The sequence below is a fragment of the Betta splendens genome, chromosome 13, assembly GCF_900634795.4.
Source record: "Betta splendens chromosome 13, fBetSpl5.4, whole genome shotgun sequence".
NCBI lineage: Eukaryota > Metazoa > Chordata > Actinopteri > Anabantiformes > Osphronemidae > Betta > Betta splendens.
The window spans coordinates 21,155,715-21,179,781 of NC_040893.2; the positions used below are offsets into that span (position 1 = coordinate 21,155,715).

At 48.8% G+C, this 24,067-nt stretch overlaps 1 protein-coding gene and 1 long non-coding RNA gene across 4 annotated transcripts; one reads left to right on the top strand and one right to left on the bottom strand.

Moving 5' to 3' along the window:
• Window positions 1-456: 456 nt before the first annotated feature.
• On the bottom strand, window positions 457-24,061 carry pak1 (p21 protein (Cdc42/Rac)-activated kinase 1). Of its 3 annotated transcripts, XM_055514066.1 has the most exons (16): window positions 23,814-23,931; window positions 21,767-21,820; window positions 10,345-10,564; window positions 9,932-10,026; window positions 9,367-9,514; window positions 9,252-9,289; window positions 8,781-8,894; window positions 7,458-7,683; window positions 6,582-6,645; window positions 6,458-6,506; window positions 6,051-6,163; window positions 5,152-5,269; window positions 4,914-5,013; window positions 4,577-4,773; window positions 4,276-4,413; window positions 457-1,821 (listed from the first exon to the last, which is right to left on the bottom strand). In XM_055514066.1, the coding sequence occupies exons 2-16, from the start codon at window positions 21,782-21,784 to the stop codon at window positions 1,735-1,737; spliced, it is 1,725 nt and encodes a 574-aa protein (XP_055370041.1). In that variant the 5' UTR covers window positions 21,785-21,820; window positions 23,814-23,931; the 3' UTR covers window positions 457-1,734. The 3 variants fall into 3 exon arrangements, with proteins under 3 accessions (XP_055370041.1, XP_029026756.1, XP_029026758.1); XM_029170923.2 differs by lacking the exon at window positions 21,767-21,820 and having other exon boundaries at window positions 23,814-24,061; XM_029170925.3 differs by lacking the exons at window positions 21,767-21,820; window positions 23,814-23,931 and adding an exon at window positions 21,199-21,409.
• LOC129605020 (uncharacterized) lies at window positions 4,672-6,982 on the top strand. Its single transcript, XR_008696481.1, has 2 exons — window positions 4,672-4,794; window positions 4,875-6,982. It is a non-coding gene; the product is annotated as an uncharacterized LOC129605020 (long non-coding RNA).
• Window positions 24,062-24,067: the final 6 nt, after the last annotated feature.

The following is a 24,067-nucleotide window of genomic DNA, read 5'->3' on the forward strand; positions in this document are numbered from 1 at the left end:
CAAACCGTGGGAGATGCTGAAGAAACAACCGCTGCCATTCTGGTCTCTGCAGCACAATTAAGGTTTTGTTACCGGGAGACCAGTCTCCATGGCAACACAGCACAGAAACAAAGAGGTAGCTAGAGCTGCTAGAGTTAATGACAGCAACAGAGAGAGCTCTGTTCAGGGACAAGTCAGGTGTTCATCTCCAGGTGAATGTGGACAGTATTGCTTCACGCTGCTGTGGAACTGCTGATACTCAGGAGTCAAAGCGAGCCCCAGCCTGATCTGCAGCCAGACACTCAGATTTAAGCACATTGTTTCAGACTGAGGCAAGAACAGCAGCTTATGTAACTGGCTTATGGCTTTTAGAAGCGTTAGGAAATAATGTTCTTATTTAAGTTTGAGTCTTTTTACTGTAAAAACCAGTCGAGCAATTTAGCTTCCTATCACTAGAGACAGAAAAATCCCCACAAACACTTTTGGTACATGTTTTATTTTTGCATTCTTCAGAGATGTTTCAAATAATCAAAGGCCTTTGACCAAACAGATTATTATGGCTCTCGTGCTCTGAGGGGCGAAGGCTTCATTGAACCGTGTCCCACTTTAAGCTGCTTAGAGCCAGGTCTGGGTTGCTCATGGACTTCGCTTGCACGACTGTCACAATTTAGGTGCCGTTAAGTCCAGAAAACAAGCAGAAGATCGACCAGTGGTCAGAAGCCAAGAATCCACAGGAGTTCAAAACTTCAAAGCAGTTTAAGGCCAGAGGTACATGAAAACTACAGTAAAAAACTAAGTAGAAAAAAAACGAAAGCAGAGTGTAAACATCATTTGGCCATTTACATTTGAACCGTGGCCCAAACAAATACGAGTCCTGACAGTAAAAACGAGTGGTGAAATCATTCTCTGACAATCAGCTATTAAAAAAAACAGTGTAAACAAACGCTGGAACAGATTCTTTCTCCCACATAAACAGGTTCTGCTCGACGGTTCCGTGGATCGGATCCATCCTTCTCGTACCGTCTCTATGCATTTTTTAGTCTTGTGTACCTCTGATGAGCACATTCTCTACATGGACACATCAGCTACAACCCGACGGGGACCCGAGCTCGGTCCAAGCGGGGCTGGTTCCATCTGAGCGTGTGCAGCTGCAGATGGTCACAAACACATGTGGTCGGCTGCTGCATGAATGTCAGAATAAGAGGGACTCCTCCAGACGTGGAACCTGAGTGAGAGCGTGCGAGCTCTGACTCAGCAGATGAAGCACCCTGAAATGCTGATCTTTTATCATCCTGTCAATTCTGTCTGCATAGTGATTGGAGGTGTTCTGTTTCCTCAGAACCTGCAGCCTCAAACAGCGTTTTCATCAGTACTGATGTGTATTTATCCAAACCCTGACCGTCGTCCGCTCTGAGGAGGTCAAATTAGTGTCTCCAGGTCAAAGTCCAAACCTCTACCACAAAGGTACACACACACACACACACACACACACACACACACACACACACACACACACACACACACACACACACACACACACAGAAAATAAAACAACAAAACCAAAGTCTTTGAGCTCCGCTGAAACTCCCTCAGCCTCTGACCAGGTTGCTCATGGCTCCAGTCAGAGCTGTGGGCGAGGTCGCTGGAGTGTCAGAAATGGAGGTGACAAAACAATAAAGGGCATCACTGCCCCCCACCAAAAAACTGAACAACAGGGGATGAAAGCAAAGGAAGGAGCAAACGGATAAAAGCTTGCTAGCGGTTGTTCTTCGCAGCTTCCTTGGCAGCCAGAATGAGAGGAGTCAGACTGGACAGAGGCTTCGCCATCTTCAGAAACTGATGCTGTAGGATGGGGGGAGATGCAGGGGTAACAAAGAGAGGGGGGAGGAGGTAGAAGGGTAACGGAGAGAGGAGGTACAAGAGAGGGAGGGAGGAGTGGGAGGTAGGGGTGAGAAATATTTTAGTTCATTATGCAACAAGCTGAAATGTGTTTAAGCAGCTGATTCGAGAACAAACATGAAAACTACAAACTGTTTTTTCTGCCTTTCCTTTCTGGTCCTAGCTGTGTTTGCTGACACACATGATGAAGCGATGCTGAGGATGGTGAGCACGCAGCAAGCACGCTGTGACCAGCAGTGATCATGCAGTGACCCCCAGAAAGTGACCCCCATGAAGCGACCACGCTGTGACCACGCTGTGACCAGCAGTGATCATGCAGTGACCCCCAGAAAGTGACCCCCATGAAGCGACCACGCTGTGACCACGCTGTGACCAGCAGTGATCATGCAGTGACCCCCAGAAAGTGACCCCCATGAAGCAACCACGCTGTGACCACGCTGTGACAAGCAGTGACCATGCAGTGACCCTCAGAAAGGCTGCATGCAGTGAGCACGCAGTGAGCACGCTGCGAGCACGCAGCGACCAGCAGTGATCATGCAGTAACCCCCAGAAAGTGACCCCCATGCAGCGACCACGCTGTGACAAGCAGTGACCATGCAGTGACCCCCAGAAAGGCTGCAGGCTTGACAGGGGCCTAGCAGTGACCAGCAGCGAGCACGCAGTGACTAGCAGTGACCACGCAGCGAGCACGCAGTGACCACGCAGCAAGCAAACAGCGACCATGCAGTGACTAGGAGTGACCACGCAGCGAGCACGCGGTGACCACGCAGCGAGCACGCAGCGAGCACGAGGTGACCACGCAGCGAGCACGCAGCGAGCACGCGGTGACCACGCAGCGAGCACGCGGTGACCACGCAGCGAGCACGCGGTGACTACCAGCAACCACGCAGTGACTAGCAGTGACTAGCAGTGACCACGCAGTGACCACGCAGCGACTAGCAGTGACCACGCAGTGACTAGCAGTGACCACGCAGCAAGCACGCTGTGACTAGCAGTGACCATGTAGTGAGCAAACAGCGACCATGCAGTGACTAGCAGTGACCACGCAGCGAGCACGCAGTGACCACGCAGCAAGCAAACAGCGACCATGCAGTGACTAGGAGTGACCACGCAGCGAGCACGCGGTGACCACGCAGCGAGCACGCAGCGAGCACGCGGTGACCACGCAGCGAGCACGCAGCGAGCACGCGGTGACCACGCAGCGAGCACGCGGTGACCACGCAGCGAGCACGCGGTGACTACCAGCAACCACGCAGTGACTAGCAGTGACTAGCAGTGACCACGCAGTGACCACGCAGCGAGCACGCGGTGACCACGCAGCGAGCAGGCGGTGACCACGCAGCGAGCACGCGGTGACCACGCAGCGAGCACGCGGTGACTACCAGCAACCACGCAGTGACTAGCAGTGACCACGCAGTGACCACGCAGCGAGCACGCGGTGACCACGCAGCGAGCAGGCGGTGACCACGCAGCGAGCACGCGGTGACCACGCAGCGAGCACGCGGTGACTACCAGCAACCACGCAGTGACTAGCAGTGACCACGCAGTGACCACGCAGCGACTAGCAGTGACCACGCAGTGACTAGCAGTGACCACGCAGCAAGCACGCTGTGACTAGCAGTGACCATGTAGTGAGCAAACAGCGACCATGCAGTGACTAGCAGTGAGCACGCAGCGAATAGCAGTGACCACGCAGCGAGCACGCTGTGACTAGCAGTGACCACGCAGTGAGCAAACAGCGACCATGCAGTGACTAGCAGTGAGCACGCAGCGAGCACGCGGTGACTAGCAGTGAGCACGCAGTGAGCAAACAGCGACCATGAAGCGACTAGCAGTGAGCACGCAGCGACTAGCAGTGAGCACGCGGTGACTAGCAGTGAGCACGCAGCGAGCACGCGGTGACTAGCAGTGAGCACGCAGCGAGCACGCGGTGACTAGCAGTGAGCACGCAGCGACTAGCAGTGACCACGCAGCAAGAACGCTGTGACTAGCAGTGACCACGCAGCGACTAGCGGTGAGCACGCAGCGACTAGCAGTGAGCACGCAGCGACTAGCAGTGAGCACGCAGCGACTAGCAGTGAGCACGCAGCGAGCACGCGTTGACTAGCAGTGAGCACACAGCGACTAGCAGTGACCACGTAGTGAGCAAACAGTGACCATGCAGTGACTAGCAGTGACCACGTAGTGAGCAAACAGCGACCATGCAGTGACTAGCAGTGAGCACGCAGTGACTAGCAGTGAGCACGCAGCGACTAGCAGCGAGCACGCAGCGACTAGCAGCGAGCACGCAGCTGTGACCACGCAGCTGTGACCACGCAGCTGTGACCACGCAGCTGTGACCAGCTCCGCGGCTCCACACAGCTTTACCGGCTGGCACCTCCTCGCTTTGCTCCGCACCTGCAGCAGCTCTTTGGCCGAGCCCCTCTTCTCCACGTCCATCTCCAGGCATCGGTTCAGGAAGTCTCTGAATATGGTGGACAGCTTCTCTGGGTTCTGCAGCTCCGGCGTCCCGTTGGTTGCTATGAGGTACAGCGCCTGCAACACAAGGGCTGGGTTCAGCTTTGGACATGTGACGCACAGTGTTTACACAGCAGTGTGACTGCAGCCTATCTCGGGGTTTAGGCCTGCGTCTTTCTGCGGAGTTTCACCGAAGTAACCTAAGTCAAAGCAGAGACGTTCCACTCCCACTTCCACTTACCCGGAGCGGGTTCTCGTTCAGGTACGGCGGCTCCCCCTCCACCATCTCTATGGCCATGATTCCCAGGGACCAGATGTCCACTTTGGGGCCGTAGGCTTTGCGGGTCACCACCTCCGGAGCCATCCAGTACGGAGTCCCCACCATGGTGCTCCGCTTGCTCTGCTCTGGAGTGATCTGGGCGCAGAACCCAAAGTCGGCTGGAACAAGAAAGATAAAAGGTAAATGCTAGAAGGTAAGACGCTGCTTCTGCTGCGTCGGAGCTCCCCCTACAGGTCAACTACATCTACGCCGTTGAAAGGTCAAAGGAGGAAGCGTGGAGGACGCGCTGAGCACTCACTGAGTTTGACGGAGCCATCCATGCCCAGCAGGATGTTGTCACTCTTGATGTCTCTGTGGATGACCTGGTTCGAGTGCAGGAACTCCAACGCCTGCAGACACTGAAGAGAAACAGCAAATCAGGATGACGGTAGCGACGTCTCCTTCAGGCCAGCGCCATTCGATTATTAAGCACCAGAGTAGAAGCATCAGACTAAGTCCATGAGAGCTTCAGGAGCGGCTGGTCCTTGCGCCCTCACCTCTCTGCACACAGCAGCTATCTGGGCCTCGTCCATGCAGGTTTCTGTGACCACGTCAGTCAACGAACCTCCAGCCAGATACTCCATCACCACCCACAGCTCGTCCCCTACCAGGTAACTGACACAGACACAGGTAGTATGACGCTTCAAACTCAAACACACCATTCAGAGAACAGGTTACGGCACTTGGTTTTCAGATTAATGTCAGATTATCACAAGTCACAAGACGGACAGATGCATCAACAGGCGGCGAGTTGCTGCATGACTTTTCCTTCTCCCCTTAAGCTAAAACAAATACGGTGCTGGATAGCTTGATTTATCATTTTCTTGATGAAGTCACAGTGGCGTCACCAGTGAAGCATTAGGAGCAAAGCAGTTAAAGTGTAAACAATCACACAGTAAATCAGAGGTCGTGAAAATGCTGTTTCCATGGGAATGACAGCAATTTCATCCGGCCTGCAGTGTCTCTCAGGACAAGCTGGTAGCCATGGAGGGCAGACACCACTCATGGGGCTCACATTTTCTCAGCAACATGAGATTTTCCAGGAAGTTTGAGAAGGTCTAACTTCACAGCAGATTGTGCTGTTGCACTTGTTTCACATGTTCTGTTGTTCTCAACTCTTTATAGTTCTTTAACAGATGAATCCAAGTGCGAATCTGCCAAATCTAAATATAATCCTCCAATGTTTCAAGCTGCCGGCTTCATGACATTCCAGTTTTTTCCTGAAAAAGCTCAGGTTGCCAAATGACTAAATAGAAACACCACAACAAATAGAATCAGTCTGACTGTGTGTGGAACGCGGCCTCCTACTTGTACCTGCAGCTCCCGGGATGGGTTATTGAGCAGGTTGTTGTAGGGACGTATGAGCAGGTCATGAGGGAGGCAGCGTGGGTCTCACCTGTCCAGGTAGTTGACAATGTTTGGGTTCTTGTTTTCCCTCATCACCAGAATTTCATTGATGATCAACTCTTTCTTCGGCTGCTGCTGCAGGTTCATCTGTTTGATGGCAACCTGAGAGAAAAGTCATTTGAAAACCAGTGAGAGCAGACACGACAGACAGAGCGGAGAGAAGTCATTAAAGCAGAAAGGCCGACGGAAAGCTGAAGGATCTGAAGGCGCTGAAGGCAGTGAAGCCACTGATCCTGGGTGTGAGCCCCTTAAAATGATTCTGGAAGTCTTACATATTGTAGTCACTGTCAAACTCCAGCCAACCTACTGTCGACTTCCTTCAGCTGGAGTCTGCAGACTGTCAAGGTGTTCCTAAGTAAGCAGCTTTATTGGATGTGTGTCTGTGTGAGGACCTACTTCCTGTCCTGTAGCCACGTCTATAGCTGTGTACACTGTCCCCGATGCCCTGAAAACACAGCAAAGCCCTTTAGGGTCAATTCAATAGAAAGCATGGGCTTTGGCTGCTATTCTGCTTACTTACCCCTGTCCTATCTTCTCAAAGCGCGAGTATTTCTTCTTGGGGTCTCCGACACTCACAATCGTCCCTGAGGAGAAGGACGAAGCACAAACTTAAAGTGATCCAAATAAAACTGTCCTGAACCTGAGCCAGACTGTTTCTATCTCGTCTGCTCATATTCAAGTGGATGCATCATGCTGACTGGAAACGACAACTGAAAAAGTAGGAGCCAAGAAGAAATGAGGAATGACGAGAACAAAGATGTAAACAAAGTCACGAAGACGTTGTTACCATCAGTTCAAGAAAAAAAAACTGTTACACTGAATGAAACAACTAAAAGAAACGTAATAAATAAAAAACAATGAGAACCAAGAAACCCAGAAATAAACGAGCTGGAGAAGAACAAGACACAAACAAAGAAGAAAGGAAGGAAAAACGGTGAGAAAGTAACAAAAGATGACAGATCTGTCTAAAACGCCAGTAAAATCCACAAGAGGAAAGCGACTGGATCAATTAGAACAGCAGTGGCTCGAGACAGAGGGGGACATGAGGGTCTGCCAGCAGCAGCCTTACCAGCGGACGGAGGCCCGAGCACATCTGGACGCGCATGGTTCAAGAAATACACAGGTTACAAACACAAGCCTCTGAGAGCGGAAACGCTGCATGTGTTCATCTGAGTCAACCTGAACCTGAACATTTATCAGTGTGTTCGAAACCGGAACAGACGTTTAGACTAGGAAACGCTGTGCCCCCAGACTCCAAACCCTGAGAGACAGACGGCACCAGAACAATAAACCAGTCTGGGCTCGTATTTGCCCAGAGAACCTTGAACTTCCAACAATCAGCTGTTTGCTCCACATTTACACTCCGCATTCTTTCCCTGCATCTCCCTGTACTCACGCAGTTTCTCCAGGATCTCCTCGTCGGACATCTTCTTCTTCCTGGCTTTGTCCTGGGGGCGGGGCCCAGATGGACCCGGGGCTGGACTGGCGCTGGGCGGGCTCCTGGGAGCGGCCTCTGCAGGGCCGGCCGGTGTGACGGCGGCAGCGGTCGGCAGGGAGATGGGCGAGGTTGCAGCATCCTTAGTTGAAGGGAGGAGAGGCTCGATCACTGAACGGGTGTAAATCTGGAGAATGAATGAAAGAGTCTGAATGAACAGAGACGAGCTGGAGGCCAATGGAGACTCTGTGGAAGCACCACCCAATCTGAGGAGACAACTAGGGATGGATTTCCTCACCTGCTCCACTCATTTCTGTTAAAAAAAACTCTTTGTATGTGCAAACAAACACAGCAATAAACCGGGGTCAGAGGATCTTTTAACCAAAACGATGGCAGGTAGCATTTAAGAATAAAGGGACACTTAGATTACTCCATATTTTCTATGCAGAGAAAATATAATTTATTCTTCTGCAAAATTCCCCTGAGACATCTCAGGGCTTTGATTGCCATGTTCTCACAGACTACAACTAGTGCTTCTTGGAGAGATCCTGAGAGGGAGGCGGGGCCACCCTGAGAGGGAGGCGGAGCCAGCCTGGGAGGAGTAGGGCTAGCTTACATTACATTGCTAACGTTAGCCTATGCATTAGCTTAGCTGGCAGCCAATTATTAATAATACCTATACAATAATTAGAAATGTTGTCTTTATTCAAACACACTGTCAAAATATAACATTTTGTTAAAAATCTAAAGCAACATTTAAATCGGAGGAGTTACGCTACGTGGAAACACACGGCCCATCTCAGGTAAGTCGAATTTCTGAAGCCCGGGACATTCGTCAAGGCGCAGTGCATTCTGGGTGTTTTAGGATATGACCATTTTCATCACATCACATCACAACACATCACTTCACTTTTCCCTTTCTCTCTGGACACAGGCCATCATTTTTAAATGCTGTTGCACATTTTTGCTAAGAAACTGTAAAATTGGTATAACACAACTTGCTTTTCAGCAGTGAAGTATCGCTTTAACTGTTCTAGTGTTGTTACGTCATGTTTCTTCACTTCATTCCACCTGTGTCAACAGATGGAACATCCTTCCGTTTTAGGCCAGTCTAAGGTTCTGGAGTCACTGACAGATTTAATAAGGCCTCTATTCTGAGGCTTCAGAGAAGCAGCAGGTCATCACACAGTTTCATGGAGTGTTTTAAATGTGAGATACAAAGCTTTAGCCTCATGAACTGAAGGACGACCTTAATGTGGTTAGTGAAGTGGTTCCTGCTCTTACTGATTTGGTGTGTTCTGGTCGGGGGGCAATCACTGGCGGGGGGCCGGGCTCGTACTCATCCTCGTCCTCAGACACGGTTGCTACGGCGGGTGTCTCGGACACGGCCTTGGTGCTCTGTGTGATGTCACAGGAAAGGGGAGGGATCAGTGACATCATCCAGTTACGATGACATCACCACATCTCTGCTCTACTCCTGCTCCTGTCTCCTCTCCTTCCTGCTCATATCGAATCTTAACGTGGAATAATCTGCACCTACTTTAATAGTAGTTGTTCATTTTAATTCAGCACTTGACATCATTTGACTAAACTTGGGTCAGACTGGGTCGACACCACGCGGCTGACTGACCCACTACCACAGATGCATCACAGCAGCTTCATGACGCACAGACGTACGGGCCAATATCACCTTCATCACCGAACGACCTGGCAAACACAGGAAACAGAGTCATCACGCCACAATAAGAGTCTTACCGCTGTGGTGGAGGAGCTGTAGACGTCTGCACTCTTATCTGCAGGGAAAACACAATTTAAGAAATAAAAAGGCTGAATGACCACAAGGAGGAGAACCGTGAGCACCATCCTGTACCTGTGAAGCTCATGTACTTCTGGCTGTTGGTGGTTTCCTTTGAGTCGTAGAACTTTAAAACGTCGAGAACGGCCTGAGGATTCTTCTTCTGCTCCAGTTTGGTGATGTTGGACGTCTGCAGCAGTCGGGCCCACTGCTCCGGCATGCCCTGCACAGACACGCCATCAAGTCAACCAGCGAAGGAACGAACCCATGAGCATGAGCAGGAGGAAGCTTCTCAAACTTTCTCTCTAAACATTGAGACAAACAAAACGATCGGATCTTATTTGGTTCAAATCTGATTCTCCCTCTCTCTACTCTGTCAGGGTCAGTCCATCACACACTCCTGCACGTCCTGCTCCATCTATTCAGGCCAGAGTCTCTGTCGCTTCGCTGCTGTCCTGATTCGTATGTAGATGTGCGTATGAGTCAGAGGCAGGAACTGTGTCCCAGATTAGAGAAAAGGAGCAAACACACACACACGCACACGCACACACACACACACACGCACACACACACACACACACACACACACACACACACACACACACACACACACACACACACACACGCGCGTGCGCCTTACAGTGAACTCGCCGGTGACCGCATCGAAGCCAACGTGGATGGTGTGCTCAAAGTCTGACGGCAGAGAGATCTCTGGACGCTCCTTCTTCTTGTAGGCTGAAAGACAAGTGAATTCATGTTAATGTAATATTTCTCAGGACAAATCAGGAGCTGAAAAATATAATTTGAGTGCAGTTTGAATATGAATCCAGTGAAGTAGGTGAAGAATTTAAACAAACCAAAAAGGTCTGAAATTGATAAAAAAATAAAAAATGACAAAATACAGGAGTTGAAATCAAAAAGGTAGGAGATGGGAAACAAATCTTTAAAAGCCTCCTGGGACCAAGAGTAGAACCAGCATGAATCCACATGACCACCGTGAACCAGTGATCACTTCATAAACCTGAAGCTTCCTGCTGCTGCTCAAACACTGACTTTTATCTCCTCCTCCCGTCAGGATGAATCGGATGGAGCGGTCTTTCTTCTTCTTGTCCTCAGGATTTGGCGGCAGCGGTTTGGACCCGTGGTTGAGCGGCGCCGGGTCCTTGTTGCAGGAGCCGATCATGGTGCTGGTGTTTCTCATGGGAGGAGCAGGGGGCTTGTCCTCGACCTCCCCATTATCAGACATCTTCAGCTCGGCTGCTGCTGGACGCACCTGCATCAATGAGAAGCCAGATGAGCCAAGTGACAGAAGTCCAATCACCACCTAACACCTGGATGGACGACCGTCAAATGGAACAAGGACCCAGTTTTTTTCTACTGGCACATATTCATAAGGTTTTGTCCTTTTCAATGCTACTGTTAATGATGCAGAGAACTTAAACTTTCCACCTGTAAAAGAAGCTTTTTTTTACACCCACACTTTAAAGCCACATTCAATGTAATAACGTGAGTGAGTGAGTGAGTGAGTGAGTGAGTGAGTGAGTGAGTGAGTGAGTGAGTAACACATAATCTGTGTGAAAGAACAGAGAAATCTTTGAAAAAAGTAAAAGGTGAAAGAATAAAAATATCTAAAACGCTGCTGGCGTGTGTGATAACAGTCACTGAACTGACTGAACCTCCCACAGTCCGTCCATGAATCATCAGCATCACACCGTACGAACAGAACAGAAGCCTAATCTCACCTTCAGCCTTTTTTACACTTTACTCATGTCTCGTTGTTTCGTCGTGTCTGACGTTTATGTTAATATCATGCAAATCATTAAAAAAAAACTACAATGTTAAATTAGCTGTAAAGTATTAAAAACTAGTAGCTGATGGATCTGACCTCAGAAGATGACGAAGAAGCAGGAGACAAAAGGAAAGGAGGCTGCGTGGGCCTGGCAACCAGAGGTTCCCAGCGTCTGTCCCTTTGTTGGCCCAACACACACGCATGCCGATGGGTGAGAGCCACCATCACCAGGCCGTCAGCAGCACCCCACACTTCACAAGCTTCTAAAGACGATGAAGGAACATGACTGTGGGCCGCCGTTTCACACCTGATTAAAGGACGCCTTCGGCATCACGCCTCCTCCTGGACTCGCTGCAGGTCATCAACCTGACCCGTCATCAACTCGAGGCAACACCAAACGCTTTGGCTGCGTCGCCTCCCGTCATCATCCATGTTGAACAGTGACACTTGAACCACAGAGACCAGATGAAGCGTTCACACGTCTGCGTGGGAGGAAAGTCCTCCCTGCTCCAGCAGGGGGCAGCAAAACCCACTCACCTGGAGGCGAGCCGGACAAAACCAGCAACCCAGAAAGAGTAATTGCAACCAGTGACTACATGAACATGTTACACCTTTATGTGCTGATCAGAAGAAACTGACCAGAGCTCAGTCGAAACCCCCCAAAAAAACTCCCCTTTATACACATTAACACAGCCGTATTTAAATAGGTGAACTAAAACTCTTAGAACCGGAGGTGAATCAGTGGATCCTCACTAACAACACTGCTTAGTTCAAGGACGAGCAGTTGCTCAGGAGCCGCCTTCAAAAGCAAAGCACCAGGTTTTATACAGAGTCACAGCAGGAAGCCGAGCGTCACAAACAACACTCTGAGCCACAGTGTGATGAGACATGTGGTCATGTGGCAAAGGTCAAGTGGAAACGCAGCATCAGCGTCTGCAGCCACCTTTACTGGAAGCACCCGTCCTCCTTCAGTCCAGTCATGCGTTTCATCGGCTTCACCTTGGACGTCTGTGGCCTCACAGATTTGCACACACATGTAAACACAAGGAGCTTGTTCTCTCCATCAGAACACGAAAAGGATCCATTCATTTGTATTAAGAAGAGGAAGCAAAGCTTTAGTGCTACCATCAGCACATCCCATCCTGAACCAGGCGACGAGGCTTTTAGCTCAGCTCAGAGACGAGCAGCAGCCCTGCAACAAACCTGCAAGTGAGCTAAAAGTCCATGGTTACGAGGCTGAAAAGTGATGGCAGCTGCTTTGAGGGGGACTGAAGATCTGAAGCTTCTTCACACTGAGGAGGTAAACAGCTCACAGGAATGAACATGATCAACTGTCGTCTCGTCCAAAATCACGTTGTCACGGTAACCAGACTAAGCCCAAGGCAGATTTCTCATGTATAATTTACCAAATGTTACACATGTATGATATTGATGCAAGAGGAAATTCCCTGTGCAAACACAGTCCACGCGCGGCCACGCCCGGTATCATGTCGAGTAGAGTCCTGGTTTACAGAGCGCTTCATCACTGTTCCCCACGTCTCCATTCACTTCCTTCATGCAGTTTACTATGTTTGTTCACTCAATAAACTCCAATAGACAAAAAAACATTATTATTATTGTTATTCTTATTATCCTTATTATTATTATACTGTTCGATTATTAACTGCAACACAATCTCATTGATTTTCAATGAAATGCTTGTTTTCAGGCCGTTATGCACAAAGTGAACAATCTGTGTGCGCGTGTGTGTGTTTGATCCACAAACAGATGGTGAGTCTCAAGAGAGGACTGTGGCCAAGTATAAAATAAAAGACAGACGAGGTGGAGGAGAGTGATGTGGTGGCGAGTGGCTGGATTGGGAGGATGAAAGTGGAGGAGACGTGACTAAAGCGTGACCACATGACAGACTGCATCTTAGCAGGGGACGCTAACTTAAGCCTGAGCCCTGGGCCACAGAATGGCCTCACTGCCGAACTGGTGCCTTGTTCGAGCGTAAGCGAGGCGAAGAAAGGACCTATTTTGTCATCACATGTCAATGGACCCCTCTCATGTTACCCATAATCCTTTGTGTTGGTGTGAATGGTTAACTTTGTTTGGTGGGTTAAATGTTGTTTTATCTAATCAGGCTGACCTTCTTTTATTTGGGCTAAAATAACCGTGGCTATGCAGGTTATGGTACATAGCCCATCCCTCCCTCATGCAGCCATCTGTTCTGCCTCAGCACATTGTCTTCAGGAAGCAGCTGAGGTCAGCGTGGCGCCTCCTCTCCACCGGCTTTTAAAGCGTCTTCATCTCCCGTCCTCCAAAGTATTTCAGCTAAAAAAGTCAGGATTTGATTAACTGGACCGGATCAGGATGCAGAATTGTGCTGGTTTTATTCTGATTATCTGCTGGCGTACAACAAAAAAACAAGCGACTGATGACACAAGTGCCTTCAATGTTTGTGCCTCAGCTTCAGATAATGGAACCAGGTCTCCTCTGCACAGGTAAAGCTGTTTCCCAGTTACAGTACCCGAGAAACTGGATTGGCCAACAGAATGATTCATAAATTAAAGATTTGTATGAGTCTAAACACAAACGCAGCATCCGGTCCAGCTCCATAGCCAGCGCCACCAAAACTGCTCTGCTGCTGTTTAGGTTCAAGAACAGAACAAGGGCTGAAGTGAGCGAGCGTCGAGTCACTGGAGACGGGTGTGTTAGGTGACACAGGAAATCACCAGAGGCAAACGACTGATACTTCACAGTTAACATCATCAACAGACAGCTCGAACCTCAATGAGCCTGTTGGCGACAGCTTCATGGTTGAAGAAGAAGAGGGACCAACATGAGCACAGATCTCTCTCCCTCACAAACCACAAACCAAAAGGCTGAAATGCAGCACAGGGAGGTCCAGAAACACCTCGGTTCAGCCCGGACTCACTCATCATCACCCGGTCCTAGAGAGCGAGGCGAGGACGGACACACTGAACGATCAAAGTCAGAGCGCAAACAAGGCGGCGGACGTTCGACAGAGTCCAAGAGTTTGGCTGATACTGATATTTGCTCTAATGTTAATCAAATCAGTCACACCTGACACCTAACATCAACATGCCACGGTCCAGTCCATGCTTAATGAACTAGATTACACCAGTGACAGTGTAACATACCAGCACGCACGCACGCACGCACGCACGCACGCACGCACGCACGCACGCACGCACGCACGCACGCACGCAGCCTCTAACCTGGACCCAATCTGCCAGCATCACACCCTCAACACATGGCCCACAGGTGCTTAGAGGGAGGCTCCCAGCGTGCCATAAATAATGGAGCTGCAGTGCATGCTGGGAGCCATCAGCTGCCTTACATAACATGGGCCAGCGCTTCTCCCTCAGTGAACCACCAAGTACGGCCCGTGGTCTGATTCGCTGCTGCTTCCAGCAGCTGTGGTTTCCTTCTGTAGGATTTACCCGCTGCAGCTGTGTGCAACTTCACAGAGGAGGACATCAGGCCTGTGTCGTTGCCATTGGCTGTGAAGAAGATGCTCCGTCACACACAACATATCCCAGATTATACGTGTAATTCAGAGAGCTTCACCACAAGCCTCTACTTTGGAGGAACAGGAGCCAGAATGTGAAGCAGCATTGCACCAGTGTTTGACTCAGACGGGGGGAGGGGCGAGAGTCCTGCAGCTGTCCACACATTCACACCTTAACGAGGAAACACGTCCACGGCCAGAAGGCCCAGATCCAGATTAGAGGCTTTATCACACACACACACACACACACACACACACACACACACACACACACACACACACACACACACACACACACACACACACACACACACACACACACACACACACACAGGTGGACAGGTCGTTTAAGACGATGATCCCTGAAATCAGCCAATCAGGGAGAGGGAGAACAAACAACACTTCTGAGACTTCAGGTCTGGAATGAAGCACTTCCAGTTTAAACAGAAAGTCTGAGCCGAGACCTGAGTGACATCCTCTGACACAAATAATCAGCATTAGAGCTGCAGCTTAAAGCCTGAATGTCCAAGGCGTAGATCTCTGAAGCAGCTTGTTCCCACCGCCCGACCGACCAGCTCAGCCACAGTGTGAAGCACACACCTAGTCAGGCCACCTGAGACGACGTGAAAGCGCTCGAGTTTCACGGCTGCGGGGCCAATCGCTGTGTGGTGAGCCTCAGGACCCTCAAACCTGAAAACCAGCACCCATTCAGAAGGAGATGCCTCCTTGACTGTCAGTACCAATAGAAATAAGAAGCAAGTATTCACAACTGTGGCAGTTTGCACACGTTAATACTAATCAATTACAAAAGTGGACCAGGGTAAAGCGGTCCACTGGCCTCATTTAAATCCTGGAGAGTGTCAGCAAGTCGGTGCTGTTCAGCTGAGAGAACAGGAGGTGAGGCACAAAGAAAAAACAACAGTGGCCGAGTCTCCAGAAACAAGTTGTGTTGTAATGAATCCATTTAAAACTGTGGTTCTTAACCTTGGAGGTACTGAACCCTACTAGCTTCATATGCACATCCCTTCTTTTATTAAAAAAAATTGAATCGAATTTTCATTCATGACATAGATATATGTTTTACTGGTTCACGAAATGAATCATACATTAACATCACCGTGTTCAAAGAACAAAACCAAAGCAATGCATCAAAAATTACATATATAATTTTTCACAAAGACATTAGGTTTTGCAAAACTACCACACTGAAATGGTTTTCATCTTTTACCCTCAATTGTATATTGGCTCTACGAAATCGTAGCTCGTACGGACCCCAAAACTATGGAATAAAGCAATGTAGCGGGATCATCTGCAGCCAATGATCGCCAGGCGGGGCGAGTTATCACAAATTCTAGGTCGGGTCCGTGTCTTGTGTCTTGACCTGCGCTGAACGCCTGAGATTGACTTACCGAACCCCTAGGGTTCGATGGAACCCAGTTTCAGAAACAATGATTTAAAGTGACTCATGTTTGTGTCATTTGCTGCTTCAGCATCAACAGCTTCTCACCTATGATGAAAAAAGAAATTAAGCAGCTTTAAAGGCTTTTTCCGATAGATCATGTTAGAATCATAAGAGCTTTTCAATGAACACAGAAACACGGAGCCGATGGAACTAGAATCTAGCTTTTTTGTTATCATCAGCCTCCATCAACTACGGAATCTAGAATGTGAGTAACAGCTGTGAAATCAGTGATGGAGGGATTTCACTCACCGCTTTAATTAACACACCGTGAACTACTGCTTTAGTTTTAGCCATTAGGTCAATAATTTAGCCTTTTCTCAACTAAATATAAAGTAAGAACTATCCCTTTGGCTAAATCAAGCCAACAAATTGAAAATGCTTCCTCTGCCTGACAGAGAGATGGAACGATAATTACAGAGACCAGAGTTACAGGACAGAAGAGGATCACACAGGGAGCCGATGCACAGCAGAAATGAGGGAATGAAGGACAGGCGAGTTACGAGCAGGTCAGAGGGAGGGACGGTTTCAGAACCAGTACTGGATGACCTCACTTCGGTGTCGGGTCCAGGGCGAGTTCCAACAGCTGCATTTCACGCACACAATCTGCTCATATCCACTCGAACAGTGCCGATGTAGCCCAACACACAGACGGTGGTCTGCTTCCAGCAGTGTGAACAAACGGGTCAGATCTGCTGCCATTGGTTACAAAGCCTGCAAGCAGCTGAACTGGTCGGACTCGTAGGTCCAAATCTGGGGAATGTTTAATGTACATTTGACTCCTTTGGTTCACATCATACAAACAATTCATATGTTTAAATGTGGTAGTTTTTATACTCGGGTTGAACCACTTTGAGGTTATGATTTCAGCTGCAATGATGTACTGTAGTTTGATTAGTTTATTTCAGTGAACAACTAAATGCTGCACCGCTAAAGATAAGAGTCTGTGGAGATGCTGCTGATTACAGCTCTAAGCAAAGAAACCCAACAACGCTAGTGTGCAAGTAACAGAAACTATCTGCCTGAAATCACAGCCGCTCCACTCCACTGGGGTTAATGGCATCGCGACTACACGATATCCCAGCTTTCATCTGGACTTGGCCCGTTCCTCAGGCGCTGGACGCTGCTCTGGACCGGGCCGCCTTCCGGGCAGACAAGCCATGTATTATTCAGCTGCTCCACAGCCAATATCACTCTTTCTGTTGTGTTGTGTGAGCGCAGGTCTATGCACAGAGGAAAAACCCATTTTAACCGGTAACCTCCTTAATTATTCATTGAAGAAACCTGCCAGTAAGTAACTGGACACCAGTTTAAGGTTTGAAACAAGTCTGTTTGTTTACCTTAGCCTGTAGCAGTGGTCCCCAGCCCCCAGGACGCTGATTTGTCCATGGGTTCGTTGGTACAGAGCCGCAACAGAATACTTAATTTACATTATTTCTGTTTTCTATACTATGATTCTGAACAATGTTTTATTTTGGAAAATGATCGGAATCTCTCCTCAATCTCGTGTCCTACCTACAACCGCTGCCCTCGTAAACGGGCTGCTTCGGCCAGTGGGGCTAGTACATTGTGCTAAGTTAGAACCCCCAAGATAGCGAACAAGGTTCTTTGCACGGCATAAAAGAGTCTGTGAGGCAGAAGAAGCGCCTACGACTTCAAAGAAAATAAGGGTGCATTTAACAGGCATTACAAGGAGTCCTATTTGAAACATGGATTTATTATGACAGGTTGTTCCCACGCATCAAACCCGCTCTGCTCCAATGGGGGAAGGAAGGTAGCTGCTCCGCCACTTGGAGACCAAGCATTCTGCATTTAAAGAGTCCACTGCTAATAAAGCTGCATACACTGTTTTTATTATTATATTTAGAAAATACCTGGAGCTTTTTTATGCCAATCATATGATTTGATTTTGTTGTATATTTTCCCAACACTGCAGAGACCGGTCCATGGATATATTGTGCAATATCAAACTGGTCCATGGCACAAAAAAGGCTGGGGACCGCTGGTTTATAGGATTAAAGGTTAAAGACTAGAGACACCTGCTACATTTCATGAAACAAACCTCCACCACTCTCCTCAGAGACAAACATACAGTAAAGTCATCATGGTCCATTACTTCAAACTAAAAACTCTAACCTTGTAGTAGAATTCATGGCCGGTTGGAACTCTGAACGGCCTCAGTGCTCAAATACTTTACTGCAACACATGGTCAGGTACATCATGACATCCTACCCACACATACAGTCCCCAGCCGGTGGAGACTTGACTGTGATTGAATCCTAATATTCTTCCCTTGTGGTTCAGTAAAGAACCAAATGGGCCAAACGGTCATTACCTCCTTAGCCTTTCCTCTGTCTCTCTGTCACCTTCAAGTTGTTAGGCTGCAAACTGACACGTGAGTGACCTTGTATGTCACGTGGCGCAATAAAAGCCACACCTAGGTCTCCATGGCAACCCTTAAACTACTACCCCATCGACTGTTCAGCTGGCCGCTGCTCAGACAGAGCAGGAAGTTCATTTTACTTCGCTATGGCATGGTTTAGTAACTGGGAATAAAGGCTTGTGACAATGCTAAGCGACACTTTCATGAATGATTCCAATTCAAGGTAATTTATGATTACTGGGGAATTTTTTTACACTGTGGTTGGTGGATTATCCATACTCAACCAGCTTCCACTTACAGTGCGCATGCGCAAGCCTTGCTGCAGCACGCTCCGATCACTCTTCACCGTCTTGTCTTTTCTGTGTTTTTCCTCACTTTTACCTACCGCGTGTCATTTTCTATAACTAGTCTTAGTATTTAAGGTGCACCCTCTCTGGTGATGTTGCTCGAGAAAGTTTTTTTTGTTCATTTTTTCGATTGGATTCATACTTTCCCTCATCCGTAAAGCTGGTGCACAAGAGCAGCGAACGTTGCTTACACCCGGAATCAGCTGATCTCACTAAGTTCAGCAGCAAAATACCTGACTCCGCCAGAAACGTCAAGCTTCCCCGAAGAAATACTGAGGAACACGAGGGGATGCAGAGGAGGCAAAGAGATGGAGAGAAGATTCAAGCCGCGTCTCCCTTCGCTGATTATGGGCAACGTGAGGTCACTGGATAATAAAATGGACGAACTGACGGCTCTAGTGAGAGGAGACCATCTTTGCTGAGTGCAGTTTGATGTGTTTCACGGGGACCTGGCTGCGTTAACACTGACGCGCCGTGCGCTTTGAGGCTGAGTGGGGAGCAGGAAGAAGTGGGGGGCGGGGGGGCTGGGGTGCACGTGACGGGGCGGATCTGCAGCCCCGACATCGAACTGCTGCCCGTGGGTCTCCGTCCATGTTATTTACCCAGACAGTTTTCACACGTTATCCTCATCGCTGTTTACACCACCCCCCACCCCCGCGAACGCTGCCCTGGCGTGTGACGTCATACAGACGGTCGCCTCCAACCTGCAGTCCACACATCCTGACGCTTTCTTTATGATCTCCGGTGACTTTAATCAGACCAGCCTCGACAAGTCACTTCCTCCATTCATGATGTCTAGAAGGATGTTGGGGTGTAGCTATTAGAAGGCTCACTTCACAAACAGGGGAATGAACAATAAGAATGAGCCCAGTGACAAATCACAAACGTCAGTGAACCAGCAACACTTTTAAATCAGCTTACACACCAAGAGCTTTTCATTATCCAGGAACCTGGTCAGTCAGATCAAACCTTTTATAACAGGGAGCAAAGAGCAACAACAGCACAATCAGCAGGAGAACGGCTGCTGCTGCTCGGTGACACACAGGCAGAGTCCTGCAGGCTCAGTGGGCAGTGATGGGACGGGAAAGAACCCCTAACGCGGACAAGAACGCCAAGTGAGGGCTCGAGTGCCCTTGTCTGCAACCAATAACCAACACCACTAAACCTTCCAAAATCTACTGGCCCATCCAGTTAGCACTAAGCAGACTCTCCATGACACAGATCTCTGCTGAGCCGTGTGGAAAGAAGAGCTGCTGTGAATTTCAAAAAGATTTCTGTGCAGGAGTCTTGGAGAACTAACGAAAATTTCACTAATTCAAGAAGCATCAGGTGAAGAAGACAATGATTTTACTGCACACGAATTCTTAAAACACTGAGTTAAATCTGTGCATGTGCAGCTTTTGTGTACAACCAGGAAGTCAGAGCCTGTTTCAGCTGCTGTGTGGCAATCAGCTGACTGGGGGCCATGTTGGAGTCTGGTATCCAGCTGTAATAACACATTTCTGGTGACATGGTGTAATCATGCCTCATTAACATTACCGAAATACTTATTAGCCAGCACGTCATAATGAGGGTCTGTGCAATAAATATTATTTCTGTCTGCGGGCTGTGATTTTGTGTCCCTTATGTGTCGGCGTACATTAAAGCCACAGACAAAATCCTGGGGTGTTAAATAGAACAGTGCACAATAAAATAAAATGTTTGTAACTAGTTTCCTCATGCTGATTCTCTGCTTCCTGTTCATTAAGGACGACACCATCTAGGTTTTTAAAAGTAGGAACTTTTAAACATTGTTGATCATTTTAAGACTTTATCTTGATCTGTGCTTCACATGGATTTGTTGTAGTTAAATCATCTGCTATGACCTTTACATGTTTTAAATTATGCATAATTGTTGCTGCATGTCTTCAGTCTCCTTGCTCCACCTTTTCTGAATGTAGACCTAAAATCACAGATTTGCTGTATTTTAGCTGCATTTGCAGATGTAAAGAAACCCTTGGCTCACATTTCTGCCATTTCACTACTATTTAGTTATTATTTAAAGATCTTAACAACGAACCCTACGCCGAATTATCCGAGCGGGTCTTTTGTTCTTGGACCTTAATGCTGAGACTTTCTGATGAATCAGAAGGTGGAAAAGTGTCAGGTTCCCATTCATTCGTTCATTCTGGTATTCGTCACCAGCCTACGACCGGCGTAAAAAAGACCCGGCACCTCCGATTGTAAAACCTCGCTGACTTCATGTTTAAACACAAGGATGCCCGTTATAATAATCCCATTATAAGACTATACACCGGTGTGAGCCGAGCCCAGAGACCATTAACCCTCCTGCTCACGCGCCCCTCGGTCCCAGCCCTGCACCATGCGGGGCTCGATGTGACGACTGGAAATAAAGTCCAGAGGCGCACTCACCACTTGTCGTATTTGTTGGTGTAAATCCCAGAAGGTTGTGTGATAATCTCTGACACCGGGACACGCCGTCTTATGTAAGCGGTTCTCTAATGGGCTACTTTGCTCCGCACCGTCGCCCTCCTGCCTGCTGTTTAACTGTAAACTTACCGAACCCAGGCTATTGTTAGCGAGGCACAGCGAAGCCTGCTGCACACTAACGCCCACCCCTTACACGCCATTGGTTAGGTCTCCCCCTGCTCGTCGTCGATTGGCTGAAGGACACATCCGAATACAGGCAGGGCGGGTCATATGGCTCGCCGGTAGCGCGCGAGTCGTGATACGTACATAACGGAGGCGTAAAAGATATTTCACATCCCTCGTCCTATAATGTGTTTGCTACTGCTGCTGCGTCCATGCCAGGTATAAACGAAGTAGGTATTTTTATCATTTCAATCCAGGTAGAGCGCATTTGAGAAGCAGCTAAAGAGAAATATAACCACGACAACAACATACTATACCAACACAATAAATTAAATGATTAAATTTAAACAGATTTTGATGAACATAACGTGTACGTTCGGAATGTTACCTGAGAAGACAGCACCATCTAGTGGTAAGAGCGGAGAAGTCCATAGACCCGCCACTGTCGCAAAAAAAAAAGCAGAAATGGAATGGAGTAAAATTATGGAATAATAATAAAGAGGATATAAAGCAAACTAACTTAAAACATTTCAAATATAAATATAAAATGGACATTTACCGAAAGTATAGTGATAATGAGTGATTAGTACAGACACTGGATAAATTAGGGTTTTATGAAGACAGCATTGATGATCGACAGGCATATTTACTATATGAATTTAGATTAGTCTTACAGCACATTGTCAAATAAAAAGCTAGAATAGGGTTCATGCTATTCTTATCAGTGCCTAATGTTACGGGGCACTATATGTTAAATATATTGAAATAATATTTGAATCTGTCTCTCAGATGTGTTTAAACAGTTAATGAACAAGCATCATAACACATGTATGACATAATAAGAGTTGCATTATTAATTATTATAAAGCAAATAAAAATGTTTTGGCGTTTTGATATACGTTTTGATGACCCTACTGTGCAGATGTTCAGTTGGTTTTAATTTTTTTCTTTGCTCTATAATTTATGTGAGAAGATTTGAAGGTTTACATTAAAGTTAGCTTTATTTAACACATTTTTTAACTGTTGGTCGAGGTATTTGATAATTCAATATTTCAAAAGTGACTTTAATCACAAACAGTCTGTCAATCAAGGCAGATAGGGCGGGGCCAATCATGTGATTGGCTTCGGAGGAGAAGGTGCTGGAGAAGTCAGCTGAGTGGTTACTAAGTGCCTGGTTCACCTCAGCCTGAAAAGGTGAAGGCGAACATGCATCACTGCGTGTTCGTGTTTTGGTGTTGTCCATGGTCCAAGTCCACATCCCACAGTCCAGTGTTGTCCAGCATAACATCAGCTTTATCATTTCAAGACGGTCAACAGATCTGCAGCTGCTGGTACAAACAGAGATGAACTAGGCTTGTCTAGGTCGCTACTCCATTAACTTTGGAGAAAGGAGGACGGCGATGACGGATGATCCGAGAGAGGAGGGAGGAGAGAAAGCGAGGCACAGACGAGGGAGGAAGGAAGGGAGGAGAGGAAAGGAGGAAGGAGATGAGGAAGGAGATGACGGATGATCCGAGAGAGGAGGGAGGAGAGAAAGCGAGGCACAGACGAGGGAGGAAGGAAGGGAGGAGAGGAAAGGAGGAAGGAGATGAGGAAGGAGATGACGGATGATCCGAGAGAGGAGGGAGGAGAGAAAGCGAGGCACAGACGAGGGAGGAAGGAAGGGAGGAGAGGAAAGGAGGAAGGAGATGAGGAAGGAGATGACGGATGATCCGAGAGAGGAGGGAGGAGAGAAAGCGAGGCACAGACGAGGGAGGAAGGAAGGGAGGAGAGGAAAGGAGGAAGGAGATGAGGAAGGAGATGACGGATGATCCGAGAGAGGAGGGAGGAGAGAAAGCGAGGCACAGACGAGGGAGGAAGGAAGGGAGGAGAGGAAAGGAGGAAGGAGATGAGGAAGGAGATGACGGATGATCCGAGAGAGGAGGGAGGAGAGAAAGCGAGGCACAGACGAGGGAGGAAGGAAGGGAGGAGAGGAAAGGAGGAAGGAGATGAGGAAGGAGATGACGGGTGATCCAGGAGAGGCGGGAGCGTTGCGGAGCGAAGTCACGTCCGCACAATGTGAGCTACCGGCACAATACTGAACCACCGCAGACGAGGCTTAAATCCAGCGGGACGCAGCGGTTCGGTCCACGCAGCGGAGCCTCGCAGCGGCTGCAGCCACAGACGGTCGCGGACGAAGAGGTTGACATGACTGCAGACCTGACGGTGTCTCTGTCGGTGCTGGCCGCGGTGGTGGCCGTGTGCGAGGCCACCCGCAGGTTTCTGGCCCGGGCCCTGGCACGAAGCAGCCTCAGCGTGTGCGCAGTGGAGCTCGTGTCCACTTTCCAGCTGTGCTGCTGCACGCACGAGCTCAAGCTGCTGTCCGAGGTGGGCGGCGTGGAGCCCAGCGTCGCGCTTACCTTGACTTACCTGGCAGCTGTAGTCCACGGACTCACCTTTAGTGGCGCCATCGGCAATCCCTGCGGTGCGCTCGAGCGCGCGTACCGCTCGACCCTCTCGGGTTGGGGCGCCCTGCGGCGGATCTCGTGCCAGTTCGCTGCAGCCGTCGCAGCCCGTTGCGCCGTGCCGGTCATCTGGGGAATGGGCCTGTCGGAGCTGCACGTGCGACACAAGCTGTTCGGTTACAACTGCATAAGCTCAATTCGCGCGCCCCCTCCTACGGCGGCCACCGTGGAGCTCGCGTGCGCCT

What these genes read in the sequence shown, in the direction of transcription:
- pak1 (XM_029170923.2), bottom strand. Translation starts at nt 23,951, where the DNA reads ATGACCGGCACGGCGCAACGGGCTGCGACGGCTGCAGCGAACTGGCAC. An exon ending in ACGTGGCTACAGGACAGGAA is followed by an intron (nt 6,164 to 6,457) that starts GTAGGTCCTCAC and finishes CTTTTCTCTCAG; the next exon opens with GTTGCCATCAAACAGATGAA. An exon ending in TAGCTGCTGTGTGCAGAGAG is followed by an intron (nt 5,014 to 5,151) that starts GTGAGGGCGCAA and finishes GTTTCTCTTCAG; the next exon opens with TGTCTGCAGGCGTTGGAGTT.